Genomic DNA, 26,958 nt, shown 5'->3' with positions numbered 1-26,958 from the left:
AAATGACCAAGAAAAATGTCCCGTAGCATTGTTATAAAGTTGTTTATATGCCGGAATCCCTAAGTTTGGTCAACACATACATTGCCACCATGCACAGGTCAAATACTTCCAGAAAAATATAGCTCTAATTTTTTGTGATTAACAAAATATTATCCTGTTTCGCCAAATGAAACGGCTAAATCTTTGATCCTTCTTTTGCCAAATATTGGCCAAAAACAAGCAATTTTGCATGATATTGTACAATTTCAGTCACCAAATTCAAAGACTTGGCACAAGTCTAAGCATTCAAAATTTGTAGTATAGGCTATGAGTTTGCTCATACAAATATTTTATTTTAATTTTGATAATTGGTTTATAAAAGATATTATAAAATGTGTACATCCATATCAAAATGATGCACTTGTCGGCTGCTACATGTGTCTCATTTCACACAATAGCTAGGAATAAATACCAGACTCATCTCAAGTGGAGGTCACTTCAAATCATCCCCAAGTGACATGGTTATGGAATGTCCTCTGTATTAATAAGCCATGTGACTTGGGGTGATTTAAAGTGACCCCCACTTGAAATGAGTCTGGTATTTATTCCCAGTTATTATGTGAAATGAGACACATGTAGCAGCCAACAAGTGCATCCTTTTGATATGGATGTACACAAATGTGTTTTCCAAAAATTAAAACGCATAACCTGAAATTGGTCATACAAAAAACACCCTAAAAAAGCATGTTTTTTGTCCTTATTTCCAAAAATTTGCTAAATATTAAAATTTGACTATTATTGCCAGTTATAGGACTAACTAAAGGATTAGGATTAAGCTGTGTTTCATTTGGCAAAGCAGGGTAATATTTTTTTAAGCCAAAAAAATTAGTGCTGTATTTTTCTGGAATACGAGAGCAAGGCCTTCAGCTACATTGTACATAAAGGAAAAAGGGGGGGGGGGAAGGAAAAAATTCTGCCCACCCTAGCCTATTTTGGTCCATTACTGCAATATAATAATTTTTTTTTGGTCTTATGAATTGATGACAGGACACTGAGTTGCATTGATGATAAAATGATTTGATCTCTTTGTGCCCCCCCCATATGCAGGAGGAGCTGTATTGAGTATGTGTACCAAAAGCTGCGGAGAGATGGACCAAAAGAAAAGAAGGGTTCCCCTGAGGTGGTCACTATTGGCAAAATTACACTCACCGCTGACGACCTTTATACACTAGCGGACCATCAGTGGCTAAATGATAATGTAAGTATAGAAATATCAGTACTTTGCAGTACACAACCACGCTATGTACTGTAGCGGCTGGGCAGCAATAGGAATCTGGTATTGCACCAATACAGTACAAGACAAAAATGAATTGACCAAATTGAACATAGCATGAACTCAAATGTTGCCATTCAAAGGCCCAACCAGGTGTTGGATTTTTTTGTCAAGAAATACCTTCTATTTTTTTTAAGCGGCATGGTCAGTGTTTTTCTGTTCTGTTTTCTATCTTACATTGAGGTGTACCATTGAGACAAAAATGTTTCCAAATTTTGAGTTGTATTGCTTCAGTGGTTTTGATATGAGAAGCAAAAACATGTATAACAATGCCCCAGAGAATAGTGCATACATGTAAAGTCTGCACAAAAAGTAACTCAGCTGTTATAAATATGCCTATAGATTCAGAACTAATAATTGTTAATTGTTGTCACAATATTTCGACACATCGAGAAGGATGATTTTAGTTACACGCATTTTGATACCCCATTCGTCAAATGATGTTCAATATTAACAACACAGTAGTGCTTTTACAGAAAAATATCCGAATTTAAAAGTTGCAGTTTACAGCGATGAATGGTTATAATGCCAGCACTGTAGACACGTAAGACCCGCCATTATCTTCGCGCTTACTTCAAATCAATACAAATAACTGCAACTTTTAAATTGGATATTTTTCTTTCAAAACACTGCTGTATTGTCAATATTGAACAAAATTGGACAAATGGGGTATCAAAATGCGCGTAAATGAATCATCCTTCTCTTTATGTTGAAATATTGTGAAAACAATTATTAGTTCTGAATCCATAGGCGTATTTATAACAGCTGAGTTACTTTTTGTGCAGACTTTACATGTACTTTTGGTTGTGATATACCACATTTCACCACATTTTTGTTAACAACATTTTTGTTAACAACATTTTTGTTAACAACATTTTTGTTAACAACATTTTTGTTAACAACAGATAAACAAAAAATATCTTGGGTGTAGGATTTTACTGAGATAATAATAAGACGAAAATATGAGCTTTCTTCTGTTACCAAAATCTCAGTTTTGATGAAGAAAAATGAGGGATGAGTCTGCCGATCAGGTCAGCAACCTTTAATTGTGACAATGTGTTTGTGTGCAGTTTACATTTAGATGTGACTCAAAATTTTGGCTTATTGAATTCCCAAGTATATTATTTTTAGGGATTCAATCATGTTTCACCGTTATTCATCACCGTTTAACAACGATCCGCGTCGTCTGCGTGGTTTACTTCGCGAGGGCAGCTTTAGCTGCCCTTGTTTAAGTAACTCATGCAGACGCTACCGGACGCGAGTTGTTAAACGGTGATGAACAACGGTGAAATGTGATTGAATCCCTTTCAACAACGAAAAGAAGCTAAAGATCGTATAATTTACGATTATTTTACGAAGAATGTCAGCCAATCATTGTCACTAAGCCTTACAAAAACTTCGATGATTTCTCTGTTAATATCAGCAATAAAGCTACAGAATAAAACGGCAAAGTTTAGCCGTTGCCTGAAAGACACTGAATTCAACCATGATTCAACTTCTAAGTTTGCATACGCGCAAAGGTTCCAGGCATGGCGAATTTACTGGCGTTCTCGCGTAACGCCGTAGTCTCGCTTCGGCGTTCGCAGTATCGCTATACAGTAAAAGTGTGGATTCATCACGGATTAACAACGGTTGGCTCCTGTACAAAGGTATAGGAGGAGTTGTTGAAAAAAGTTATACCACACCCAGTTTTGAATAACTTGACTCAAATCAAATAAGGCTTCCAAATCACATCTTTACATTTATCTACAAAATCTAGCTGGTATCAACTTTACACTGACAAATGCTCAAATTTCAAGTGCATGTAGCTTGGAGAAAAATTGTGCAATTAATTGTGATACCGTATTATAAGTGGTAAAGTGAGAGAGACGTTTTTGCGATTGTATTTTCGCGACTGCCCAGTTTTACCCTACACTTGCAATACATTATTACATATATTCGAGGTGTTAATTTTGCGGATGGAACTCCATTCACGAAATCTGCGAAAATAAAGCCCTCGCAAAAATTACCATTTATACAGTATGCTGTGGTTGCATGAAGTAATGTTCTCCTATATTGTACACTGGTTTGCCTAAGCAGAGGATATTGTAATATAAGTTTATATAAATGAAATGTCATTGGAGATCATGCATAGCATTTCATCGTAGAGGCGATATCGTCACCTGAGGCATTGATTGGCACAAATTACTGTGACTTGATACTGGTAGTACTAAACTTAGATCTTGTTAAGAGTGTCTGATATATGGAATCTGTATCGTAACTGGCCAGGAAAATGTTCACATCATAATAAATATTCACAAAATCTAAGTTTGTTTAAGGTTACATTGTGAGACTAAATTAGACTAATCCTTCAGCTTGGCACGTGATTAGTTTGCCAAGTTGGTCATGTCAGGTTAAGTTACTTCACAATTTTGTTATATCACTCAATACAGTTTTGTTGAAAGAAGAAAATTTTCAAACTATGATTATAAAGTTACGTGAGCATACTTATGTGACTGATGTATATATTAAAAGGAATTTCTTGATACAAACAAGCTAGCTGACGTATGTGTTCAAGGTCATTCTATGTAGCTCATGTGGCAGATATGTGTATCATGTTGGATATACAGTCAAGCTTTTCAAAGCAAAAGTTTATTTAGTTTTTAAGGAGGAAGGTGAACAAATAATTATGCAAAAATTATATGCCCATGTTTATACTAAAAGCACATTGGAATAAGTGGCACATGTGCCGTTTATTTGAGGGTGCTATATTATTCTTCCAAAATAATATGAAGAAAACAATATCTAGTCAAATTCAACAAGCTGGCTCAGATATTTTAATCACAACTTACATTCTTTCAAAATATACAGGGATGCAAGTCTTTTGCAGGAATTCCTGCTTTCTTGAAGTTCAAATTCCTGCATTTTTCTTTATTTTCAGTCCATTTTGGAGGCTTTTGACCCAGATTCACACACTTTTCAGGCTTTATCCTTCAGGTCAGCTTGCATCCCTGAATATAGAAAAGTTGGTCTTTGGTTTTGGATGTAAAAATTAAATGACTGTATATCACTTTAAAGGCTGTTAGCACAAAGTTTGTTGACTTGAGGGTATTACCCCAACACATTATTTAAAGCGTGTGATGAAAAGTGTATGACCTGTAGGTAGATCACATAATCGCCTGTCAGTGCTATTGTTAAATGTCATGTGCTTGTCCGCCATGACAAATGTCACGTCATATTCATTACCATAACTACGTGGATGTAACTACACAATTAGAGAATAAAGGTATTGTTTTTAGCCCCTGGAGTGCATCTATCGTCTCATATAACACGGGCGACATCATTATTTTAAGTAAAACAACGAGGCGGAGCCGAGTTGTTTTACATAAAAATAATGATGTCGCCCGTGTTATATGAGACGGTAGATGCACGACAGCTGCTAAAAACAATACCTTTATTCTCATTCTTAAACACTTCAAATCAAATAAAATATCATAGAAATCTTAATCAAATTAAATCTATATTTTGCAAGGAATTACCTAGGGCTTAAAATCGATCAGTCTCGTTGTTGCTGTGCGCCTCCGATTGGTCCAAATAGCTTAGTATGCGTATCGCGTTGGCCTTTTACTCGCTGACCCGTGTGATATCGTGTCATATCACACGGGTAAGAACCAATAAGATTGCAGGAACGTTCTCAAGTGTTTAAGAATCAGCTATAAGCCCACCCCTTTTTCAAAACATTCCAGGAATACGAATGCACTCACGTATAAGCCCAGTAGTAATTTTGGCATATATAGTTCTACAATAAATTTCAATATTTGGTGCTCACATTTTTTTGTCAAATTAAGGAACATCTTACTTTATTTGAATTTTTTAACAGGTACCATGCCCCTTTGACAAGTGTTGGCAGCAGTAGCGTAGCCAGCGTGGGGGGGGGGGGCAGAGTGCAAAGGGGCAAAGAAAAAGTGCCCCTCTGACAAAAATGAAAGAGAAAATCAGAAGGGCAAAGGAAAAGAAAAAGGGCAAGGTAGCAAAATCCAGGGCCAAAATAGTGTAAAATACAAAAACATTTCGCGCTACGCACACACATTGTAACAATAAAGCCCTTTTTTAGCCGGATAATGGGCTAAAATAGTGTAAAATACCATTTTTTTCGCGCACATCATCCAAATAAGGCCCTTTTCGGGAAGCTCGAAGACATACAGTCTCTATGTATTGTCTGATGCAACTGCAATTTTTTTCGTCTGTGCCCCAAAAATTTTATTTTGCCCCCCCCTGACCAAGAAAGCTGGCTACGCCCCTGGTTGACAGGTTATAAGCAGGTACCTCAACAACATTAAAAAAAAAAAAACTCCCAAAAACTTGGTTTTACATATTAATTTTTAAGCCTATCCCCCATTTTGGGGGTGGATTTCCCATTTATGGGGTGGGCTTATACCCAAGTAGTTATTGTAATAGCAAATAGATGATAATAGACAATATAATAGATACTGAGATAACTCTTGGGTATAGTCCCACCCCTAAATGGGCAAAAAAAAATTTCCACTCCAAAAATGGAGATGGGGATAGTAAAATTCAGAAAATATATTAATATTTGAAACCAAAAGTGTTTAAAATATTATTTTGAGAAAGCACTTGAGGTAAGAAGTTAATCTGCAAGCTAGCATGTAGTAAAAAGTCCCCCAAGTTTTGCAATATTTTCACAAAATATCAAGAGCTATCTTAAGAACCACTGAACCAATACTAGGTTTGTTTGTACTCATGTTAATGCATTTTCCATGCTGATTCCAAATATGGTCATGAAATTTATAACTTGTCGTGTGCAGTTGACACCCACATGGAGAGGGTTGAATATGCTTGGGAAATAGAGAAAAATATGAAATGAATTGTGTGATAAAAATGCCTGTTTTCAAGGAAAAAATGATGCGGTTTCTTCAAACTTTTGAGCCATAATTTGTAGACACTATCTCATTTGCAGGCAAATTTCTCATGCTAATGCCCTGTTTATGGGTGTTTGGGGATATTCCAGTTGAAATCCATGCATCCCCTATGGAAGACATGACCAGTCATGTCATGATGACCTTAATCTCCCACACAGGGTTACTCATTCAGGTAACCCCATTTGAAATTCACACTCCCTGTTTGGAAGATTAAGTTAATGTCTTCCATCGGGTTGTATGGATTTCACTGTAATAACTCATTGTATCCTTATTTTCCTTTTCAGATTGTCAATGCATACATGTACTTGATAACTACATCATGCAAGAAAAAAGTGTTTGCTCATTCCACATTTTTCTACACCAAGCTATCAAAACCGAACAAGGGTTATGACAGTGTTAGACGATGGACAGATCAGGTAAGTCATTGGTAGATAAATGTATGTGCTATTCAACTTCAAGTACCCCCCATCTTGGGATATGTGGGGAACTAATGGGGATTGAAGTACAATTTCCATAGGGATTAACTAGTTGGTGTGCTCCAGGGGTAGAGACATGCAACATTTAGTAATCTTAAAACATACTTAAATAACACACATAGTCCGATTTCCACCAGTCATAACTGCATTAAGTATAAAGAATGCATTTTTTTTATTTCATAATAATCAAAACTTAATCATGAGGGGAAAATGGAAATAGGGAAACTGCTTTAGATCTTAAAAAGTAGCTCAGAATACAGTCACTTGTAACCAGATTACTGGCCTTTATGTTTGGCCTTTTTGTTTATAAGGGTTCATGACTAGTCAGCTATACAGCACAATAGATAAGGTAGCAGTTCATGAATAAAGACCTTACAGCCAAAGTGAGGGAAAAATTTAAATCAAGGTGACCATAATTCAGGATGTTTTCTTTAATTTGAGATATCAACAGCAAATAATGCAGAAATAACCAAGTTATGAAACTAAATAAAGCAGATGGAAGGTACAAATGCAAAACTTTCAATTTTCACTTTCCGTCAATGTTTACCATATACTTTGATCAGCTCATAATTGGCGAGTCTTATAACATGTATAACATCGCGGATTACTATCAAAATATTTAAATTTGATATCTCGCTAGAAGCATCACAAATTATTTATTCAAGTCCTATACTTAGTCTACTTTATTTAAAAAAAAAAAAAAAAACAAAAAAAAAAAAAAAAAAAAAAAAAAAAAAAAAGGTTCATCTCAAATCTTGCGCGCGCGTTTGTAAAATCCCACGATTTGACAAAAAACAAATGCGGAATTTTTTTTCTCTCAAAATACCATGAAAAAAAGTCAGGAATAAAAAAAAAAATAAATAAAAAAAATCGCATTTCGCATTTGTTTTAAATTTCTCGTGAGCTTTGAGACAAACCTTTTTTTTTTTTGGCCTAATAGCACTCTTAACGTGGGTCTACTTTTCAGTGTGTAAAAGCCTAAAGCAGTATACAGACTTTTTATTATACGTACAATATTGTATGTACAAATATGCGTTATTTAATCTATTGCCATTCTATTTCCAGTACGGTTTAAGTTCTAACGAATGTTTGATGACGTAAAATCTATAATATATTTCTGCTAGATATTGTATGTAACATATTATCGATTTTTCGTCATCAAACATTCGTTAGAACTTTAACATTACTGGAAATAGAATGGCAATAGATTAAATAACGTACATATTGTACATACAATATTGTATGTACAATACTCGGAGTCTGAAGCGCGCTTAACATTTCCCGCCTATGACGAGCTGATCAAACAAAAACAAAAGTATTGTCCCATTGTCCACAGCAATCGCCATGATTGAGTAATAAGTTATTGTTATGTGCACTCATGACATGCATGATGTGTATAAATCAATGGGGTTGCAACTTTTGAATCTGTACCTTTTATCAGTTTTAGTTTCATGCATTTGGCAAAACAGGAAATATTTTTTTAAATCCAAATCTGTATTTTTCTGGAATAGATAGTGGCGCAATTATCAACGCAAATAAAAGATAATCCAAAATAAAATGGTGTGTTTCATATTTAACTTATCTCCTGGAGCTCACATTGGTCAGTTTAACTTAAATTTCTTTTTGAAAATCCATGATAGAGTCAAACAACTCCGATTCAATCAACATGTTCAATAAGCTTAAAAAGTTACCTTTTCAGAGTCTGAATAGAGCAGCGACGTAGCTTGTGACGCCATCACTGCGTCTTCATTCAGCTTAATGATTACTCTCCTCCGGTGACCGGAGGAGAATAATCACTACGCTGAATGAAGACGCCGTGATGGCGTCACAAGCTACGTCGCTGCTCTATTCAGACTCTGAAAAGGAAACTTTTTAAGCTTATGTCAATATGACAGAGTCCAATATCAGTCTACATGCTGCAACATGTTCAATGTTTACTATTCATTGGGTCCACTTTAATCAATTTTCACTAAAACCACTGACACTCACACTCATCGTACCAGATCTAGCTCACATAATTTCCATGTCCCTAGAGTCAGTGGTCTTGAGTCCAACTCATTCTTTTATCAGGGTACCCTTGACTGGAACTCTTTTCCTATTCACATCGGTAGACATGTCCACATTCCTTATTATAGAGGGCGACATTCAATCCAAAAAGTTGTGTCCACAGTAGCTCACAGTCAATGGCTTAACTGTGTAATCCCCATAGGGAAATACAAAATTTGAAATTTGGACACCAGAAACTTGACGACGTAGTCTAAAAAGTGCTGGTACTTTATCCTTGATACAGAAGTCAGCATGCAGTGAAAGTTAGATTTCATAAAATAAAATCGCCTTTGTGTAAAATGGATCATCGTGGTAAAAAATGATGCATTACATGCTTTTTTTGTACAGTAAGTCATTGTAAGGCATTGTCAATGATGGCCGCAGAAAAGTGCAGTTTTTTAAAAACAAACATTTGCCCATAACTTCGCTAATTTTTGACCTACAGACATGGTTGACCCCTCATTTTTTAAGTTAAATAATCACCTTTTTAAACAAAATAATTTCCATGTGAAATATCCTACTTGAAAATGTTGTGAACATGCCTAACATCGGGTCCATTACAAACAAGAATTCCTTCAAATCCCATGTTAAAACTCATTTGTCCACAACCTCAGTGAACCAGGAAATGGCTGAATATGTTTAACTTATTTCATTTTAGTCCCCTTTATGTGGATCTGTTTTCATGACCTTTTTATGGACCCCCATATTGGAAACAAGTTGGCATATTTAGTCACTTGATTGCTATTTTCTTCTTTCATATTTTTTGTAATGTGATTCTGCTGAATAAATAAATAAATAAATATGTTTTCAACAAAACGTTGCCCTGAACCAGTGACATTTTCAACACTGTCATCTTCAGCTATCTTAGAAGTGTCCTCCAACATGGCTGCCATATGAATTGTTATACCATTCTGGTTGGTTTATTGCATAGGGTCTGAAGTTGAAAATATGTGAAGGCTGTGGTGTTATTGTGTCAAGCAAAAATAGGTCCAAAACAACAAATGTCTCATTGTAATTTGTAGAAGCTACAACATCCGGTACAGCATCTGAAAATCCATCCAACTTGGTGTTAATATTCATGACAAATGATTATTTCGCTAAAATAATATAAAATTTGTACCCTTTCTTTGGATGTATCTCAAAATCCATTTTAAATTAAACACAAATTATAATTTTGCTTGATCATTTGAATCACACACTTCCTGACACCAGCATACATGCCCCACAGATATATGTGATTGTGGGGAGTTATACACCAGGCACAAAAAGAAACTCGTCAGTTATAGTCATCCTTGCTGTGGATTATTCTGAAATATACATTTTGTTAAATGGACTTTGCTTTCTCATTTGACAATTTTAACGATTCAGTTGTGCCTGTTACATTGTGTGCTTTATTCATTGACCTGTGGTGCTTGTGTGCAATACAACAATGCGTTCCTGTTGCAAATCATTGAAATTGCAACTTTTGATTTTGGAGTTTGGGGGTTTGGAAGCGCATATCTTGGTCAATTCTTGTTCGATGTTCATGAACAGGGTGTCAAATGAGAAAGCAAAGTCCATTTAACAAAATGTATATTTCGGAATAATCCAAAATTAGCAGGTTGCTGAACAGCAAGGATGACTAACTGACGAGTTTCTTTTTGTGCCTGGTGTTGTGCCCGTCTTAATTAGAAGAATGGTCTATACAATTGTATGATTAATTGGATAAACATCAGCATTTTACAACATATTTTATCAAATATCAAATGAGTACAGTAACCATACACAAACTAGTACCATTACATATTTACTCAGAAGGTCAGGTAATTCTATAGATGTGGAAACATTTTGCTGTGAATGTCTCGCCATGTCATTTAGTAGTCTCATTCCCAGGCAGACTGAGATATGAAACCAATTGTGTTTTGACACCCAATTATGCTCACAGTTGCAGATTGCTGCCCTCCCTCTGAACATAGACTGTAAGCATTGAGCTATTTCATTTAAAATCCTCACACCCACTTCACTGCCATAATATATGAGACCTGCTATCACGAAATGAGCGTAAAGTCGCAAGTAGTTTCAAGACATCCTGGCTGCTACGTTTATGTTCTATGTTAGCCATGCACCTGTACAAGCTAGTAGTATATCCTTCGTGAATGGCCCATTGTGCCCCCACTCACAAAGGACATGCTATTGGCTTGAACAGGCACATGTGAAACAAAGAACACCAACGCAGACAGCCAGGACATCTTGAAACTACCAACTTCCGACTTCTTGCTCATTTCAAGGTAACAGATCACATATCGACTGCTCAGTGCCTGAATTTGGTAAGTGCAATAGCTGCCATGTGTAGCTCCCAGTGTAGATAAGAACAATATAGTATGTGTAAATTACCAAATGTTCACAGGGCAGCTATTGAACATACCCACTTGGCACTGAGCAGTCGATATAATGTATTATTTAAACTGTTGAATTTGGTTGGAATTCCAAAATCGTCATCGAGGGGGTGTGTGGTTTTTAAATGGAAGATCCTATTTTAGCATAGGTCAAAATCTTTGGGGTGCACCTGTTCCAGTAGTGCTGTAATGCCTGCAACCAACTCATGGTGCTTCATAACATAATCCCAATCTTTACATTTCTCCAATTCATATTTAGCTCTAGCGATAGCTTTCTGAATCTCTCCTTGCTGGATTTCCAATTTACGTTTTTGACTGTCCATTGCTTCCAACTGAGCCTGTCTACCCTTCCTGATCACTGTTTTCTTTGCTTCAGCAGCTTGCTGAATCTTGGCTATCATCTGTTGCGTTTCTCTGTCGATGGTCTCCTCTTCCAATGCCAATAGATTATGAAAACCTTGCACAGCTGCTTGGAGATTACCTAACCTGTCTACATTTTCTTGAGATCTTTTGTTCGTCATCTCCATAACAACATTCATCTCGCTCTTCTGCTCATCGTAGACATCTTGGAGATCTTTGATGTCGTGTTCTGACTTGTTGTGCTTATCGCAAACGCATGTTCCACAAGTCACTGTGTTACAGGTGTGGCAGTAATAGCGTAACCTATCGCCATGTTCAGAACATTGACTCATATCTTGTTCAGGTGCAACCTCCTTCTGACTGTGTTTGTGGTATATCTCTGCAAGATTTCTCAATCGGTGGTTGGTTTTCATGCTCGTCACTTGTGAATCGGGTACTGTTGTCACATGACGGCATGCAGGACAATGTACATTAGGGTCCTTGCCCAACAAGTCTTGAAGACATATCGCGCAACACACATGTCCACAGTCCAAATTCTTAGGGGTGTGTGGATCCATGTGGAGTTCAAAGCAAATCAGGCAACTTAACTCTTCTTCTGCATCTTCTAGAAATGACGATAGGTCACTTTTCAAAGTATCCCCAGCCGAGGATGTGTCCGATCTTTGTGTAGACTCTCTGTCTGAGCTACTACCACGATCAGATCTAAGTGAGTGTATTTGATCAGTTGGGGAGGTTTGTTCCCCTACGCCGGAGTCTAAATTAGATGGCTGAGGATGAATCAAGTGTTCAGGAAAGGGTTCCATTTGTTCAGCACAAGTTAGGGGCTTCTCTTCTTGACCATCTGCTTGGTGAGATTCCCCTGATGCTGAAACTGCTTCATCCTCTTTTGTTACCAGTCCTTCAGCCGAGCCGTGTTGCTGGCATTGCTCTGTATCAGATTCATGCTCGGGTTGTTGTGATGCACAAGATGGTTCTTCTCCCTTGACAGTGTCACCAGAATAAGTTTGATCACCATCATACTCAGATTGCACTGACTGTACATCAGGAGATTGCTCTGGTGGAGTCTTAGCTTGCCTTCGTCTTGAAAATGGTTCCCATTCCTCATCATCAACTGGGAATGGACGCCATTGTGCCTTCTGATCACCGTGATCTTCCTCCTCTTCTTCATCATCCTCCAGGAATGGCTTCCATTGTTCTTGATCTGGAAGTATGGCCTTCCACATTCTTCCAAGCTCCATTGGATCCCATAATTCTTCATTGGAGAATGTTTTCCATTTACATGCCACTGCAGGTGAAAAGGGTTCCCAATCATCACGATCCTCCTCCTCTTCTTCAGTAGGAGTCGTTTGCCCAGTCTCCATTCCTCGTCGCCTGTGACCTCCTTCAACTGTGAGTCTTGACTTATCAACATGACCTCTGTCTTTTTGTCGGAGTCTATCAGATAATGATGTTGAACCACTTCCTTCATCAAAACTTGATGGTTTCTTTGAGGAAGAAGCAAAAGGGTGCCTACTCCACTTGCTTTTGTTTAAATCTTTCATTCTCTTTTGCAAGTGAGCATCCAGCGAGAGCTGAGATTGAAACTTGGGGGCAAGAAATGTCCGTCCATTTCCAGGCTGTTGTTTACGATGATCTTCTAGACTTTTCGTTCGTCTTAGGTCATCTTTTTGTGGTATTTCCAGATGGTGCTCATCATCCAAGATGGGCCTCTTCTGTCTTATTACCGGGATTTCTGGACTACTTTGATCCTCCAGGGACTGTGGCATATTTAAGGACTCTTCATCAACGTCTGTACCTGGCTCCATCCTTATTATATGTCTATAGTTTGCCTGTTTATAATAATTTAGCGATGATGCACTGCTGCGTTTGTGCCACATGTAGACAGATGCATAGGTTAATGTCAACGTGTAAACTTGCTCATGATGGTTTGTACAACAAACATTTGTCTTTCTTTGGCAGATATATTAGTTGTTCAATGGTTGTTGTCTCCAAACTTAATCCACTTCCAGCTGAAGTATAACATATGTTCCGCAGTTACCTGTAATTTAAAGTAGACAAATTGTTTTTGAGAATGTTTTCAAACTATGGTTTTAAGCATCAAGGTAATTTGGAATCATATTATTTCATCTTGGGCATTTCATGCATGAAAATTAAATTGTTTTGCATTTCTCAAATAAATTGAAATGCGATATTTTTGCTCAAAAAATGAGCAGGAATCAGTCTACTTAATGGTAATTAAGTCAAATAAGCCAGAAATCCTGCTTCAGTTTATTAGACGTTTTTATTTATTTTTTATGACAAAAAGTTGGATCCAGTATTTCAAGTACAGGTGACCAGGGGACCATTTCACTAAACTTTACGAAGCTTTGTAAGTCTCAAAATTGATTGTAACTTACAACGCAACATAAAATCCATTTCACTAAATGACTTATGACCGGTACCCTTCATAAATAGTAGTGATTTACTACAAGGAGCCTTTGTCTAGTTACGTCTAGTGAAAGGTTATTTTCGTAAGTTACAAACAGTTACTTAATTTACAAAGGCTTAAAAGTTTAGTGTTTTATTGCCTGATTGACAGCCTTATCACCCCTACTGTAGCTCATTAAAAATGAAGATTTTGAAATCAGATGAAGGCCAGTGGCAGCACCAGGAATTTTTAGGGGAGGGGGTGGGGCAGAGGAAGTGAGTCTCAGGGAGGGCAAAATCAACAAAATTTGCACAAAATTGCAGCAAAATGTTAAAGTTAAAATTTTCATAATTTTTGGTTTTAACTGGAAGGGAGTGTTCTGACTGTGGCACTGCCACTGAAGAAGACTCACATTTATCTCATAATCCCAGGGAAATTTAGACCAGAAATATACTTGGCTTTAGGTGAACAAAAAAAAAAAAGAACTTCATCCCCATGGAGGTGCTGCACCCACACTATTTTCCATTATATCACTGTTGCAATCTAGGCATGGTCTGATTTTTCTTGTTCTGTTTTCTATCTTACATGTAGATTGAGGCGTACCATTAAAATAATGTTTCCAAATTTTGAGTTGTATTGCTCCAGCGGTTTTGATATGAGATGCAAAACCGTGTATAACAATGCCCCATAGGATAGCACAGACACTTCCGGTGTGGTTACCACTAATCACTACATATTTGTTCACACTATTTAAATGAAAAATATCTCAGGCTTTTAATTTCAATAGAAAAATATGAGCCTTCTTCTGATACCAAAATCTCAGTTTTATGAATAAAAATGGGGGATGAGGCTGTCAATTGGAAGTCAAAATGTGGAATCAGATTATTTTAGTGATAGGCTGCCTAGGCTACAATGTGATGAAATACAAAACACAATATGGAAAAAAATCAATCAACCCATCTAAAGTACGGGAGAAACGTTCTTACTGTCACAAAAAATGGACCAACTTGACATTTGAGAGTGCAATTCATCAATGACTAGTTTTCATAAACACATGACCCACAGGTGCACACACTCCACCCTCTCCACACACACAGAAATTTGTAAAGACCAGGTAATGAGATTTCCAACTGAATAGTAGCATAATTAGACTTTGGCAATCGGAGAGGAAGCTGGGGAAAACCTGCCACCAGGAGGGCCAATGGAGGTTGAATACTGATTAAAAATACAAATACATCATACAAATAGTCAACTCATTTGTTGGGCAAGTCACATTGTAGGGTTCCAGAAGGGCTGATTGGTGTGTGTACCCAGTTATTAGAGTGTATCCAGATACATGTAGATGTGTGGCCCTGTTTGACTGTGTTAACAAGTGAACACACCACCCACACACCACACACAGACCCACCCACTTGCATAAAAAGACTAAAATAAACAACATTTTCCCATTTTATTTGACCTTTGACCGAAACTCAAAATCTACGCATACATAGTAAGCATTTGAAGAAGTTTTGTTGCCAGACTGCAAATATGGAGTCTGCTCTTTTTTTCCTTCAACAGTTAATACATGTACATGGTTACAATTATGCTGAGCCAGGTATCAAAATGTGCTGCATATTCAGCTTCTTTATATAATTATAGGTTGAAAATATATTAAGTTGTGATATTCTTAAAAACATGAACACTATTTTTGTGATGTGCTTATGTTTACATCAAAATATTGCCATAGCAGTTTAAGTACAAACAAAAGTAAATTCCTCTATGAAATCAGTGTTTGAATTTCCATTATAAAAAATAAGCTGTGTAAGAATCCTTTTACGTTGTATGCCCAGGTAAAGTAAGAAAAGTTACCTTGTGGTGGATAAATCATCTCGTGGTACGCAGATGTTGGTATAATACATGACATTGTGACTCTCTGGATGATTCTCTGGATGATTTGCAGCTTCTTGCATTCACTTGAACCAACAGGCATTTTCCAGTTACTCAACTAACACAAGTCTGTCAAGATGTACGTGTAGATAGGTGCACTGGTATGAAGCGTTTGACTCCACACCACTAGGGCATATGTGTTTGGTGTTTCTAGATATTGTTTGTAAATTAGATTAGGGATGGGACGTGTTACTCATAGTGTCATCTGTCATACCTGCTGTCATCCTCGGTTCTGTCAAGGGTATGAGTTAGTGACTGGTGCTATAAAAAAAAAACTAGGATATTTGCTTGATAGCATATGGTGCTCAAATGTTTTTACCATTGAAGCAAGATTCCCTTCTACCAAGTTTAAGTCAAAATTTTAAAAAGTTTGAAAATTAATGCAAAACAGACCTGTGAATTACGATCAGTAAACTATCTTGTTTTTTCTTCTTGAAAATCAGGTCCTTGAACCCTGGGCTGATTGTGCATTACTTAATAAAGATACCCATCCTTGTTAATCAAAAGATGGAAGCAAGTTGTCACACTAAATGGTATAATTTTAAACATTTGATAACTCAAATTTTTCCCGTAAGTAGTGTAATATCAATTTTGAGTCATGATTGATGGCAAAAACAGTAACCCTAAATGTCGATAAAGAGGAATATAATCCACTAATTAGAAAAAACGTTGACAACCCTTTATCAACTTTTTTTTAATGCGAATGTAGCACTTTAATGTGACCCATACCTGCCCCATTTAATAATGTTTTTCATCACAGTCCTGTAAAATGTGTTTTTAGTGACATTCAGTTGTAAGAGTCACTTTTGTGAGTGACAGGGATATTATTAAATTTATAAATAAACATGTTAGTACTAGTAGGAGAAAACTGAGTTGCATTCGATATGATTTTTTATTTTATTTATTTATTACACATTTCCAAGAAATATTTCAGCAATTACTTGTGTGACAAAGTGTTATTGCCAATATTATAAACTGAATAGATCAAATTAAACCTCAAGTTTGTTGAGTGTTTATAGCTGATGTTCAGGCCAGGGTGGTGTGTATTCAAGTTGTGTTGTGGTATGGAGTGTGAACTTTAGATGTCTCTGATTACATGCATACCATCTGTGATTTGTCATCTAGACTGAAAAGGTTAAAGGTTGATGCTTGAAGCTAGAAAGATGAGCAGAACTTTTCACCACTATGACTTGTACAATTTGTTGAGTTCTTATTTATTTATTTATTTATTTATTTATTTATTTATTTATTTATTTATTTATTTATTTTTTTTTTTTATTTATTTATTTTTTTTTTTTTTACACATTGCAACTGACTAGTGTGGATGGGTGAATCCATCCATATGAAACAAATTTGTATTACGATGTGGTAATTTCACTAATAATAATATATTTATTTATTTATTTATTTATTTATTTATTTATTTATTTATATTTATGTAGATATTTATCCATTTATTTTCAAAGGAGTTGTTTTGTTTCAGTGGTTTTGATATGAGAAGCAAACCCATGTATAACAATGCCCCATAGGATAGTAGGGGCCTATATACTTCCAATTGTGGTTACCACAGTTCACCCCATTTTAATTCACACCATTCTAAAACGAAATATCTCCGCTATGTTATATTTTACTGGTGAAATGAGAAAAATATTAGCTTTCCTCTGATACCAAAATCCCAGTTTTGATGAAGAAAAATGGTAGATGAGACTGTGACATCTACCATCTGTGACTAGGGATAGTCACAGTCGTTGTACTGACGGACCCTGCGCCACTTGTAGGCTGCAAACGTGGTTCCGACATATTCTAATGACGGCGGAATAAATGTAAAGCGCTTTGAGGCTGTTTACGGCATAAAGCGCTATATAAATATCTACATTTTTATTTTTTTACATCGACATGAATGATCCTAGCATTTAGCTCAGGGACACTTTAAAACTCAAAAAATAAATTTCTGAAAAATTTTGTCACTACAATATATATATGGATGACCATTGACCAACAATTTTGTCAGATGACCAGATTTAATGACCTGGTCATCTGCCGGATAACCTGATTTTTTTTCTTAATTGGCACACACTGGTGGCAGTGTGACTGATTTGGTCCTGATGACATGTTATGACCATCCCATCACCTACGCGTTATTTTACTCCTATGAATAAAGCAATGGGACATGTTGTTTTATTTGAAAAATGCAGATTGTGTCACTAAATACAGCATCTGAAGCCTTGATTTGCGCAGGGTATGTTAGTTTATGCATAATTTGTACATTACAATCATGATGTGAGAATCTGAAATTTGACAAAAAAATGAGGCGTCTTCTCAGCAAATTATGTTGCAATATAGCTTTAATGTTATTTGAAAGTTCAAGCATAGGCCTACATACCACAGATATACATTTTATCTATACATAACAGACAAACACATTTGTTCACCTTGTAAAGGAACACTTAGGCTTAGTTTCATGCACAAATTATGCAAAATGAAATACCAATGCAAGTATTTTCTTTATAATGTTGACAACAAAATAGATAAAAATGGCATTTTCTTATTGGTAAAGACAATGAAGTACAAAGAAAGAATGACCTATGGCTTATAATAATAGTGTGATTTGGTTCAAATTGTATAATCTTGATTAGTGAGAGCTCTTTGATCTTTATAGCAGGCATTTCAGTGCAAAAACTTTTATGTTGCCTTTAATACTAATTTTACGCATTAAGCAACAGTTATATTTTGCCTTTTAATTACTAACACTAACAGGCACATTGGTAGACAAAACGTTGCCTTTAATACCAGGCACAATAGATGCACAAAACATTATTTTGCCTTAAAACACCAATATAGGCATTAGTAGGGTACACAAAACATTATTTTGCCTTTAAGACCACCTTTATAAATGTTATGAAATATAATTGCAAGCTAGTATTATGTACATGTAAATATCATATTTTGATGTTGTTTGACACATGTTACATGATTATGTTGTTGGCGCGCATACACGGATAATAGATGTTTAATCAATTTAAAGATCAGGGAAACTAGGGCCTATAATATAATGTTGAACTCAATGTGCGTATGGTATAGAACAGGATTTGCTTCCAAGAAGCAAACTTGACACTCATAGTGCATCATACATGATGACGGGTCACCAGTCTGGCAGACATGCCAATCAACAGCATAGGAAACTGTCATGTAGTGACATGATATGTATCATGTAGAGGACAATGAAGGGAGGAAGTGAAGGAAGAGCAAAAGAAAGGGAAAGATAGAGAGAAAGAAGGAAGAAAAAATGGGGAGAGGAAAGAAAAAGGGAAATGGAAGAGAACTAGAGCCATATGGCACCAAATGCAATGACAAAATCAACACCAATTGCACCATGAGTTGTCTGTTTTAGCCCAATGACCTTGATTTTGGACACATGAGTGTGAAAAATTGCATCTTTTGATGCTTTCGAGCGCTTCATATTAAGTTATTGTTAGAATAGTAGAATTGTACAGTCTGCAATTTTGGTACGATTTACAATTTTGTCCACAATACTACTGTGTGTACTTCATGCAATCACTCACTTAAAATGAACTCAATTTTATATATACAATGTACCGTAAACGTTCGCCTAATGGCGCTATGAGCTCTCTTGACATAACTGGAATTTTAGACACAAACTAAAAGTGCCCTCGCATAAAATTCCCACCAGCAAATAAGGACACGTTCCCTTAATTCTTGTTGGGATTTTTAGAGGAGGGAGCTCTCTATTTGTACATGAAATTTACCCCCAAGGCAAAGGAGCCCAGGGGCGCCATTAGGCGAACGTTTGCGGTATGCATCATATGCTATGGGGTGGTGCAATAATTATGTGTACCCCAGGGTGGCAAAGATTTTTTTGCATGCCAAAAGGGGGGGGAGAGGCAAGCAATTTTTGGCACAGATGTTTTGGGCACTATATGACCTATATTACACCCTGAAAAAGGTGTAGGAAATCATTAGGAACACATTCAAATGTGCAATATTTTCTGCTCACTGCACTCGCATTATATGATAAGACAATTTAACGTTTTAAATTTGGATACCCCAAAATCAAAAATCTTGCGTGTGTAAAGGGGGGGGGGCAAAGATTTTTCAGCATGTCAAAAGGGTGGGCAAAGGTTTTTTAGCGCATCAAAAGGAGGGGGCAAAGATTTTTAGGCATGGCCAAAGGAGGGCAAGTTATTTTTGGCAGACCATTTTGAGAATTCACCACTCTGGGGGTATACATAATCATTACACAGCCTCTAATAAATCTCCAAATGTTAACAGACATGTGCTCATAATATTTGGTAAAAGTAAATGTTTCAAAGGGCTTGCTGACTTAGCTCCATCAGAGATGTGTAAAATTCACATTTTGATTAGGATTGCCATAATATGTCTTCTGGACTAAACTATTAGGAAATTAATATTCATGAATTTGAAAGGTCATCGGACCTTCCTAAATAGCAAGTGTAAGCTCAAGTCTTCCTATAACAAGTTTTTCATTGCAATGATCAGTTTCTTATGTTTAGTAACGTAGTCATATTGTGAGCAAGATTCAATTGCTTCTAAGGTGTCAGCAATTGCCTTTTGGATTTCACCGTGTTTTGTTTCCAGTTCTTGTTTTTCATTTTCCATAGCATGTGTCCTCTCCTGGCTTTCTTTTGTCAGTTGTGTTTTCTTATCCTCAGCTGTTTGGTAGGCCTTGGCTATTGCGTCATGCATCTCAGCATCAATGTTTGCCTCCTCTTGCGATGCAAACTCATGGTTAGCTTTCTGGTTCTCATAAAGGTCACTGAGCAACATTTTTGTCTCCTCAGATTTAGTGACGCTCCGTTCCAACATGTCATTGATTTCAATTTTCTGTGCATCGCAAACGTCACATAATTTTTTGACTTGATGCCAAGTGGAATTATGATTTTCACAAACGCAGGTACCACAACCGATTTTGTTGCAAGTGTCGCAGTAGTATCGTATTTGATCACTGTGGCGCTTGCATGAACCATAGTTTGGTTGATTCGTAGAGTCTGTTTTACTATGTGCATAGTATGTCTCTGCAAGATTCTGAATGTGCCAGTTGGTCTTTAGGCTACTAACAGGTTTTCCCGATGTGTGTGTTACGCAGCGGCAAGTCGGACACACGATACGGTAATTTTGCTGTATCATATTTTGGAGACAAATTAAGCAGCACACATGTCCACATGCCAAATTCTTAGGAATGTTGGGCGCCCTCATCAACTCAAAGCATATGAAACAAGTTAAATCACCTTCTGCATCCTGTAAGAATGTAGACAAATCCGGTTTCATCATAGATGCACTTTCCATCCATTGTGAATCATTAGAAGCCTCTGTACCGGTAGCACCCTGTGTGTGAGGATCTCCAGCAGTGGAAGATTCTGCTTCATCTGTTTCTTGTTGTTCTCCAGATGTTGCTTGGTCTTGATGGCTGGATTCTCCTTGATCTCCCACTTGAAAGGCATCCCCTTGTCTATCTGATTGCTGCATACTGCAAGGATCTGTAGCTGGACTGCTGTCAGTTTGCAGGAGAGTGTTTTCTTCGTTATGATCCATTGGTGGATCTTGGTGATCCTCAGCATGGAGTGATTCTGTTGCTTGTACTTCCAACTCATCTTCAACTGGACATGGCACTTGCGGATGTGCATCTTGTGGTGACTCAGTAGGGTCTTCAACAGGGTTATTTTCCTGTTGTTCTACATCTTCAGCTTGCTCTGTCATTTCTTGGGTGGCTGGAAATGGATCGTAGTGTTCTTCAAAGTTGATTTCTGTCCATCGTCCATGGGGTGAAGGCAATTGGGAACTGATCTGGGACATTCCTTGGTTAACAAAAAAACTTTGTCGGCCAGACATGAAACGATCAAAATAATTACAACCGTCGTGTCTTCCATTCTGTGCCCTTGGAGCATCCTGCTGCCCTTGTCCCTGGGCATTTCTGACTTCGCTCTGTGAACTCTGGCCATCCTGCGGTACTTGTCTCTGGACAGTTTGGTCAAGATGTTGTGCCCTCTGTTCATTCCGCTGAGCATGTCTCTGCGCATTTTGGACTAGACATTGTACCCATTGTTCACGCCGCTGAGCATGTCTTTGGGCATTTTGGACTAGACGCTCCGCCCGCTGTTCATTCTGCTGAGCTTGTCTGTGGGCATTTTGGACTTGACGCTGTGCCCGCTGTTCATTCTGCTGAGCTTGTCTGTGGGCATTTTGGACTTGACGCTGTGCCTGCTGTTCATTCAGCTGAGCATGTCTTTGGGCATCTTGGACTTGACGCTCCGCCCGCTGTTCATTCAGCTGAGCTTGTCTCTGGGCATTTTGGACTTGACTTGACGCTCCGCCCGCTGTTCATTCAGCTGAGCTTGTCTCTGGGCATTTTGGACTTGATGCTGTGCCCGCTGTTCATTCTGCTGAGTTTGTCTCTGGGCATCCATGATTTGATACTGAGCACTTTGGAGATTCTGTTGAAGTTGTCTTTGACCTTCCTGGAGTTGCTGCTGGGTCTGGCATTGGGCACTTTGGATCTGTTGTTGTGCATTCATCATAGCATGTTGCACGTCAGATTGAATTTGTTGCTGCATTGATGATGGATCCCACCACATGTTGTCAGTGAATGCTGTTAATATTCCTGTATACAATACAAGAAAGAAAATAAGACTATATTTTCTAAATTTGATTGTGCAAGATAAATTATGACCTGCTCCCATAAAATTAAATTAACTTGCCAGGGCACTTTAGAAGATATACACTTCATTAACCCTAATGCCCCCGGTTCTTTTTGGCAAGAGGGAAGGAAAGAAGGAAGGAAGAAAGAAAGAAAGAAGAAGAGAAAACTATTTTTCTCAGGTGCGGTTTTGAACCACAGGGCCCTCAGGTGCCAGACACGTGGGCAGGGATACCTTGCCACAGGGGCTACTTTGGCCAGCCAAGCTTTTCGCATCACATGGCATACCTGCACTTACAGATGCTTTGCGAAGTCAACTTTTGTGAGGTTTGGTTTGGTTAGGGTTAGACTTGACAAAATTCAATAGAAAGCAAAGAAGTTCTTGGACGAAATTGTGGTTTTGTCAAGACCAAAGCAAGGAGCAACCTACCAAGTTTAGTATAAAATTTGAATTCAGAAAGTAATGAAACTTAATGCTCATTTTGTGAGAAGAGGACACAGTAAAGGTGCAGGCTTTGCACTTTATCAGTAAATAAATGGCATATGTCCTGGGGATGTAAAGTGTACACAGGTAAATAAAAGGCATTATGTCCAAAATGTTTCTGGTTAGGTATATGTGACGTGTCATGTCAAATGGAGACGCTTTTGGGCAGGATCGTAAACGAAGAAATAGCCAAAAATCTGGCCAGGGTGATTTTTTTCACAATTTGGGTTTGTTGCGAATTTGTGATGTTATTAATGTTAATAATATTGTCTGATAGTTTCAGACCGGAATATAACTGGCATCTTGTATTTTTTGAGACATTTTGCTAGGTAATTCCTACTCTCAACGTTGTCAATAATATTTTTAAAGGCCGATATCTCAATTTTATAATACCATAACTTACGAACTCAATATCTTCGCTTAGGAATGAAAACGGCCTTGTGGAGCAAAATATCTCTATATTTAAGATATGTAAAAATATCAAAATTGATAACCTGCCCAAAATTGTTTCCTTTTGACATGACCCGTCACATATTATGATAAAGACCTTGACACTTTTTTACAGTCTGTTTTGATCAGGCTAATGCCTGATTGTTGGCTACACATGCCTGTCCTGTAAAAATGCCCTGACCCACAATGACTTGCAGAACATGACCTGATGCAAATCAAATGTAAAGTGACCCAATGTAAAATATGAGAATTAAATGTTTTCATACCTACCTAAAGGAGCGATTGAACATCATTCATGTAAATTGATTACCCTGCCAATATCGGGATTGCTGTTTTTTGCAAAATTCATTAATTATTTGCTACTAATTGTGTTATAAGAAACAAAACAAAAGTTGATGAAAATGTTGACTTCAAGCAAAAACAGTGTGCCAGTAAAAGTGCTGAAAACTGCAGAGGTAATTACTAAAACTCACTTCCTGACAAGCAAAAATTGGACAGAGATAAAGTACTTACCAAATATGTTCCGTCACTCAGGAACTTCTGTCTGAATCGGGACAATTATACAAAAGGCTTGAACTGGACAACTCCTGATTTCACACTAATTGGCATATTATTGATGCATGTAGCTACAGGATTGTTCGGAAGAGTTTTGCAAAAACATAAAGATGGCCTTTTTCTGATTTATGAAGTGTATGATGTGATAGCGACATGTGATTGTTCACATCCGTTTGCTACTCATGCAATCTCGGTCCTATTTGGGACATATTACTTCCTTCCGCTTTATTTGGAGTCAGAGTTCAAAACTCAGGTACATACAGAAAGCCTGTCTCCCAATCATTGTTGAGTGAAGTTTGAATATGAACCATACTCATACATACTGCAGATAAAGTTTTTGGGAAAAAGGTTAAATGTCAATGTGATATACTGTAATGGTTGTTTTTTAGCATTGTTTCACATCTTTGTCATAATTTAATGTTTCTTTGTATTTTGTATGCTTTTAATTTGGCCAATTTATGCAATGAATAAATTACTCTTTGCAATAGTCTAGAAAATAAGGACTGTGCAATAATTATGAACTGTGATTGTGTTTTAAGCCTTTTTAGAGTGTGCTATTTACATGTAAAAATGTGACAAAGCTTGCTTGCCCCTCCCCTCTTGACCTGCCAAAAATTGCTTGCATCCCCCTTTTGCTTGCCGCCTAATTTTACCGTACCCCAGGGCTCATAATTATTGGACAGGCCCTTACTGAAGAATAAGAATATTAACACTTGAAATGGTAATTAATAACCTTTTTTCTATCATCTTATCTTTTCTCTTCAGGTTGATTTATTTGCACAAGATTTGGTTCTTATCCCGGTGCATATTCGCAACCATTGGACATTGGCAGCCATACATGTGCAACAACATAGGATTGAATACTATAACTCGCTTGGCTCAAACAACTCCAGAGTTATGGGGGTAAGTATAGCAGCTACATATGTGCAGCAACATAATGGACTATTCCGGTTGAAATCCATACACCTCCTATGGAAGACTTAATCTCCCACACAGGGGGTGTAAATATCAGATGGTGTCACCCATTCTGGTAACACCATTTGAAATTCACACTCCCTATGTGGGAGATTAAGGTCATGTCTTCCATAGGGGGTGTATGGATTTCAACCAGAATAGCCCAATAAACACCTCAAAAAAAGAAAGTCCCACTTATTTGAGTACAATTATTATTATCAATTAATGCAATAAACTTGATATGGCTTCTGTGTAAAAACAAGTAATGATTAAAACTCTCTCATGCAGGTGTCAACTGCAGACGACAAGTTTCAAAAAAAATTTAAAAATGCAAAAATTTCATTTTGACACTTGTCATCTGTAGTTGACACCCGCAAGGAGAGATTTAATGAGAATGAAAGTTTCTCATGTAGCACATGGCGCTATTCGCTGTTAAAGTGACGTAATAATCAGATTAACTACCATAGCAATAGACGAATACAATTTTTGACTATAGACCACTTGGCATGTGATGTCATTGCCCGGCAGTATGCGCGCGCATTATGGCCATTTCCATTGTTCTTTGCCCTGCAGTGTGCGACGCATCGTAGTTTGCTAAGGGCACATGCATTTTAAATCGCCCGCCACATTTCATATAGTACAAGAAAGCCATTGAACAGTGTAGCGGCTCGTTCAAGCATATCGATAGACGAGTCCCTCGCCTTTGTTGATAAACAGTGATGTCAAGTGGTCTATATAGCCCTGCATTACAATGTTCACGCTGTACATTTGCATTGAACCATTTCATTCTGATCACTCGCACCTGTAAGATTAATATCTTTGAAAAGAGCGGTATTGTATTCAATCTATAATTGCAGACATACACAGCCTAACACAGGTGATGAGTGCAACCTGCTTTTGTAGTGCAGGTTGATAGTCAAAATTGTACTCATCTATTGCTATGATAGTTAATCTGATTTATTATGTTACTTCGACAGTGAATGGGTTTGGGATTTTCTTTTGCTACATTAGTGAAACCAGTGGTTAGCTTCATTATTTTGTTTTGATTTGACTTCTTTATTGCACATAAAACAGTATACAAACTTACACAGTAAAACATATTATAATACATTTAAAGAAGATAATTATGCAAAATGGGGTATGAACGTTTGGACAGTATTTATTGTGGAACATTAGAGCACATCAGACATATCGAATTGCATTCTGAATACGAAGAATGTCCTTCTGATATCAAATTCGCAATGTAATACACATTTTATGGCAAATGATTAAAAATTGATATTTTTAATATTTAACATTACTCGAAGTAAACCTTATAAATCTGATGATTTATACTTAAAGTGTATGTAGGTGGGATGAAAAGCCGACAATCAATTAAAAATTTTGACCTTTTTGTATTGAAGATATGAATTTTTTTTCCCAAAACACCAAAAATATTTAGGTCTTTTGGGGAAAAAATCCATATCTTCAATATGAAAGGTCAAAATTTTCAATTGTTCGTCGGCTTTCCCACACAGCTACATACACTTTAAGAATATATCATTAGATTTATAAAATTTAGTTCAAGGACTGTTGTGAAAAATATCAAATTTTAATAATTTGTCATAAAATTTGTATTATATAGGGTCAGTCCATATCAAAACAGATTGAGTGTACACCCACCCTCTTGAATTTTGCTCTCCTTTGGCTCAGGGTACCTTTCATGGATCCCTAGGTGAGGTCACAAGAAAAAATTCAAATTCCATTTCGCTTATGAATGGCGGGCAATCAAAGTTTGGCGACCTCGACCAAAATTGGGAATTTAAGGGGCGGGGTCCAAATGACAAAGTGCTCTCTTTGAGGGGCACTTTCTTCTTAATTGAATCAGTTGTGACCCTCTTTTTGAATGTGGTCACTCACTGGCTGTGTCTGAAATACCTAATGCCAAAAAAGATAGATTTCGGAATTTCGTTGGGATTTCAGAGGGGGTCAAAATCAGCACTTCATACTGTTCAATCAAATTATCTTGATTTTGAAGG

The 26,958-nt window shown here is 37.1% G+C and overlaps 2 protein-coding genes across 2 annotated transcripts in view; one reads left to right on the top strand and one right to left on the bottom strand.

Annotated features, from left to right (window-relative positions):
- LOC140155432 (sentrin-specific protease 3-like) overlaps positions 1–26,958 on the top strand; it is a 43,883-nt gene that overhangs the window by 2,202 nt on the left and 14,723 nt on the right. Inside the window, exons 3-5 of the mRNA XM_072178279.1 lie at positions 1,087–1,237; positions 6,516–6,647; positions 24,752–24,889. Of these exons, the coding sequence (XP_072034380.1) occupies positions 1,087–1,237; positions 6,516–6,647; positions 24,752–24,889 (421 nt within the window). The remainder of the gene's footprint in view (positions 1–1,086; positions 1,238–6,515; positions 6,648–24,751; positions 24,890–26,958) is intronic.
- Positions 9,444–16,034, bottom strand: LOC140155430 (uncharacterized). Its single transcript, XM_072178277.1, has 2 exons — positions 15,747–16,034; positions 9,444–13,526 (listed from the first exon to the last, which is right to left on the bottom strand). Exon 2 carries the CDS (start codon positions 13,363–13,365, stop codon positions 11,269–11,271), a length of 2,097 nt encoding a protein of 698 aa, XP_072034378.1. The 5' UTR covers positions 13,366–13,526; positions 15,747–16,034; the 3' UTR covers positions 9,444–11,268.

The sequence above is a fragment of the Amphiura filiformis genome, chromosome 6 (assembly GCF_039555335.1).
Source record: "Amphiura filiformis chromosome 6, Afil_fr2py, whole genome shotgun sequence".
Taxonomy (NCBI): Eukaryota; Metazoa; Echinodermata; class Ophiuroidea; order Amphilepidida; family Amphiuridae; genus Amphiura; species Amphiura filiformis.
Note: the sequence above shows the minus strand (reverse complement) of the source record. Positions and strands in the feature narration are given on the sequence as shown.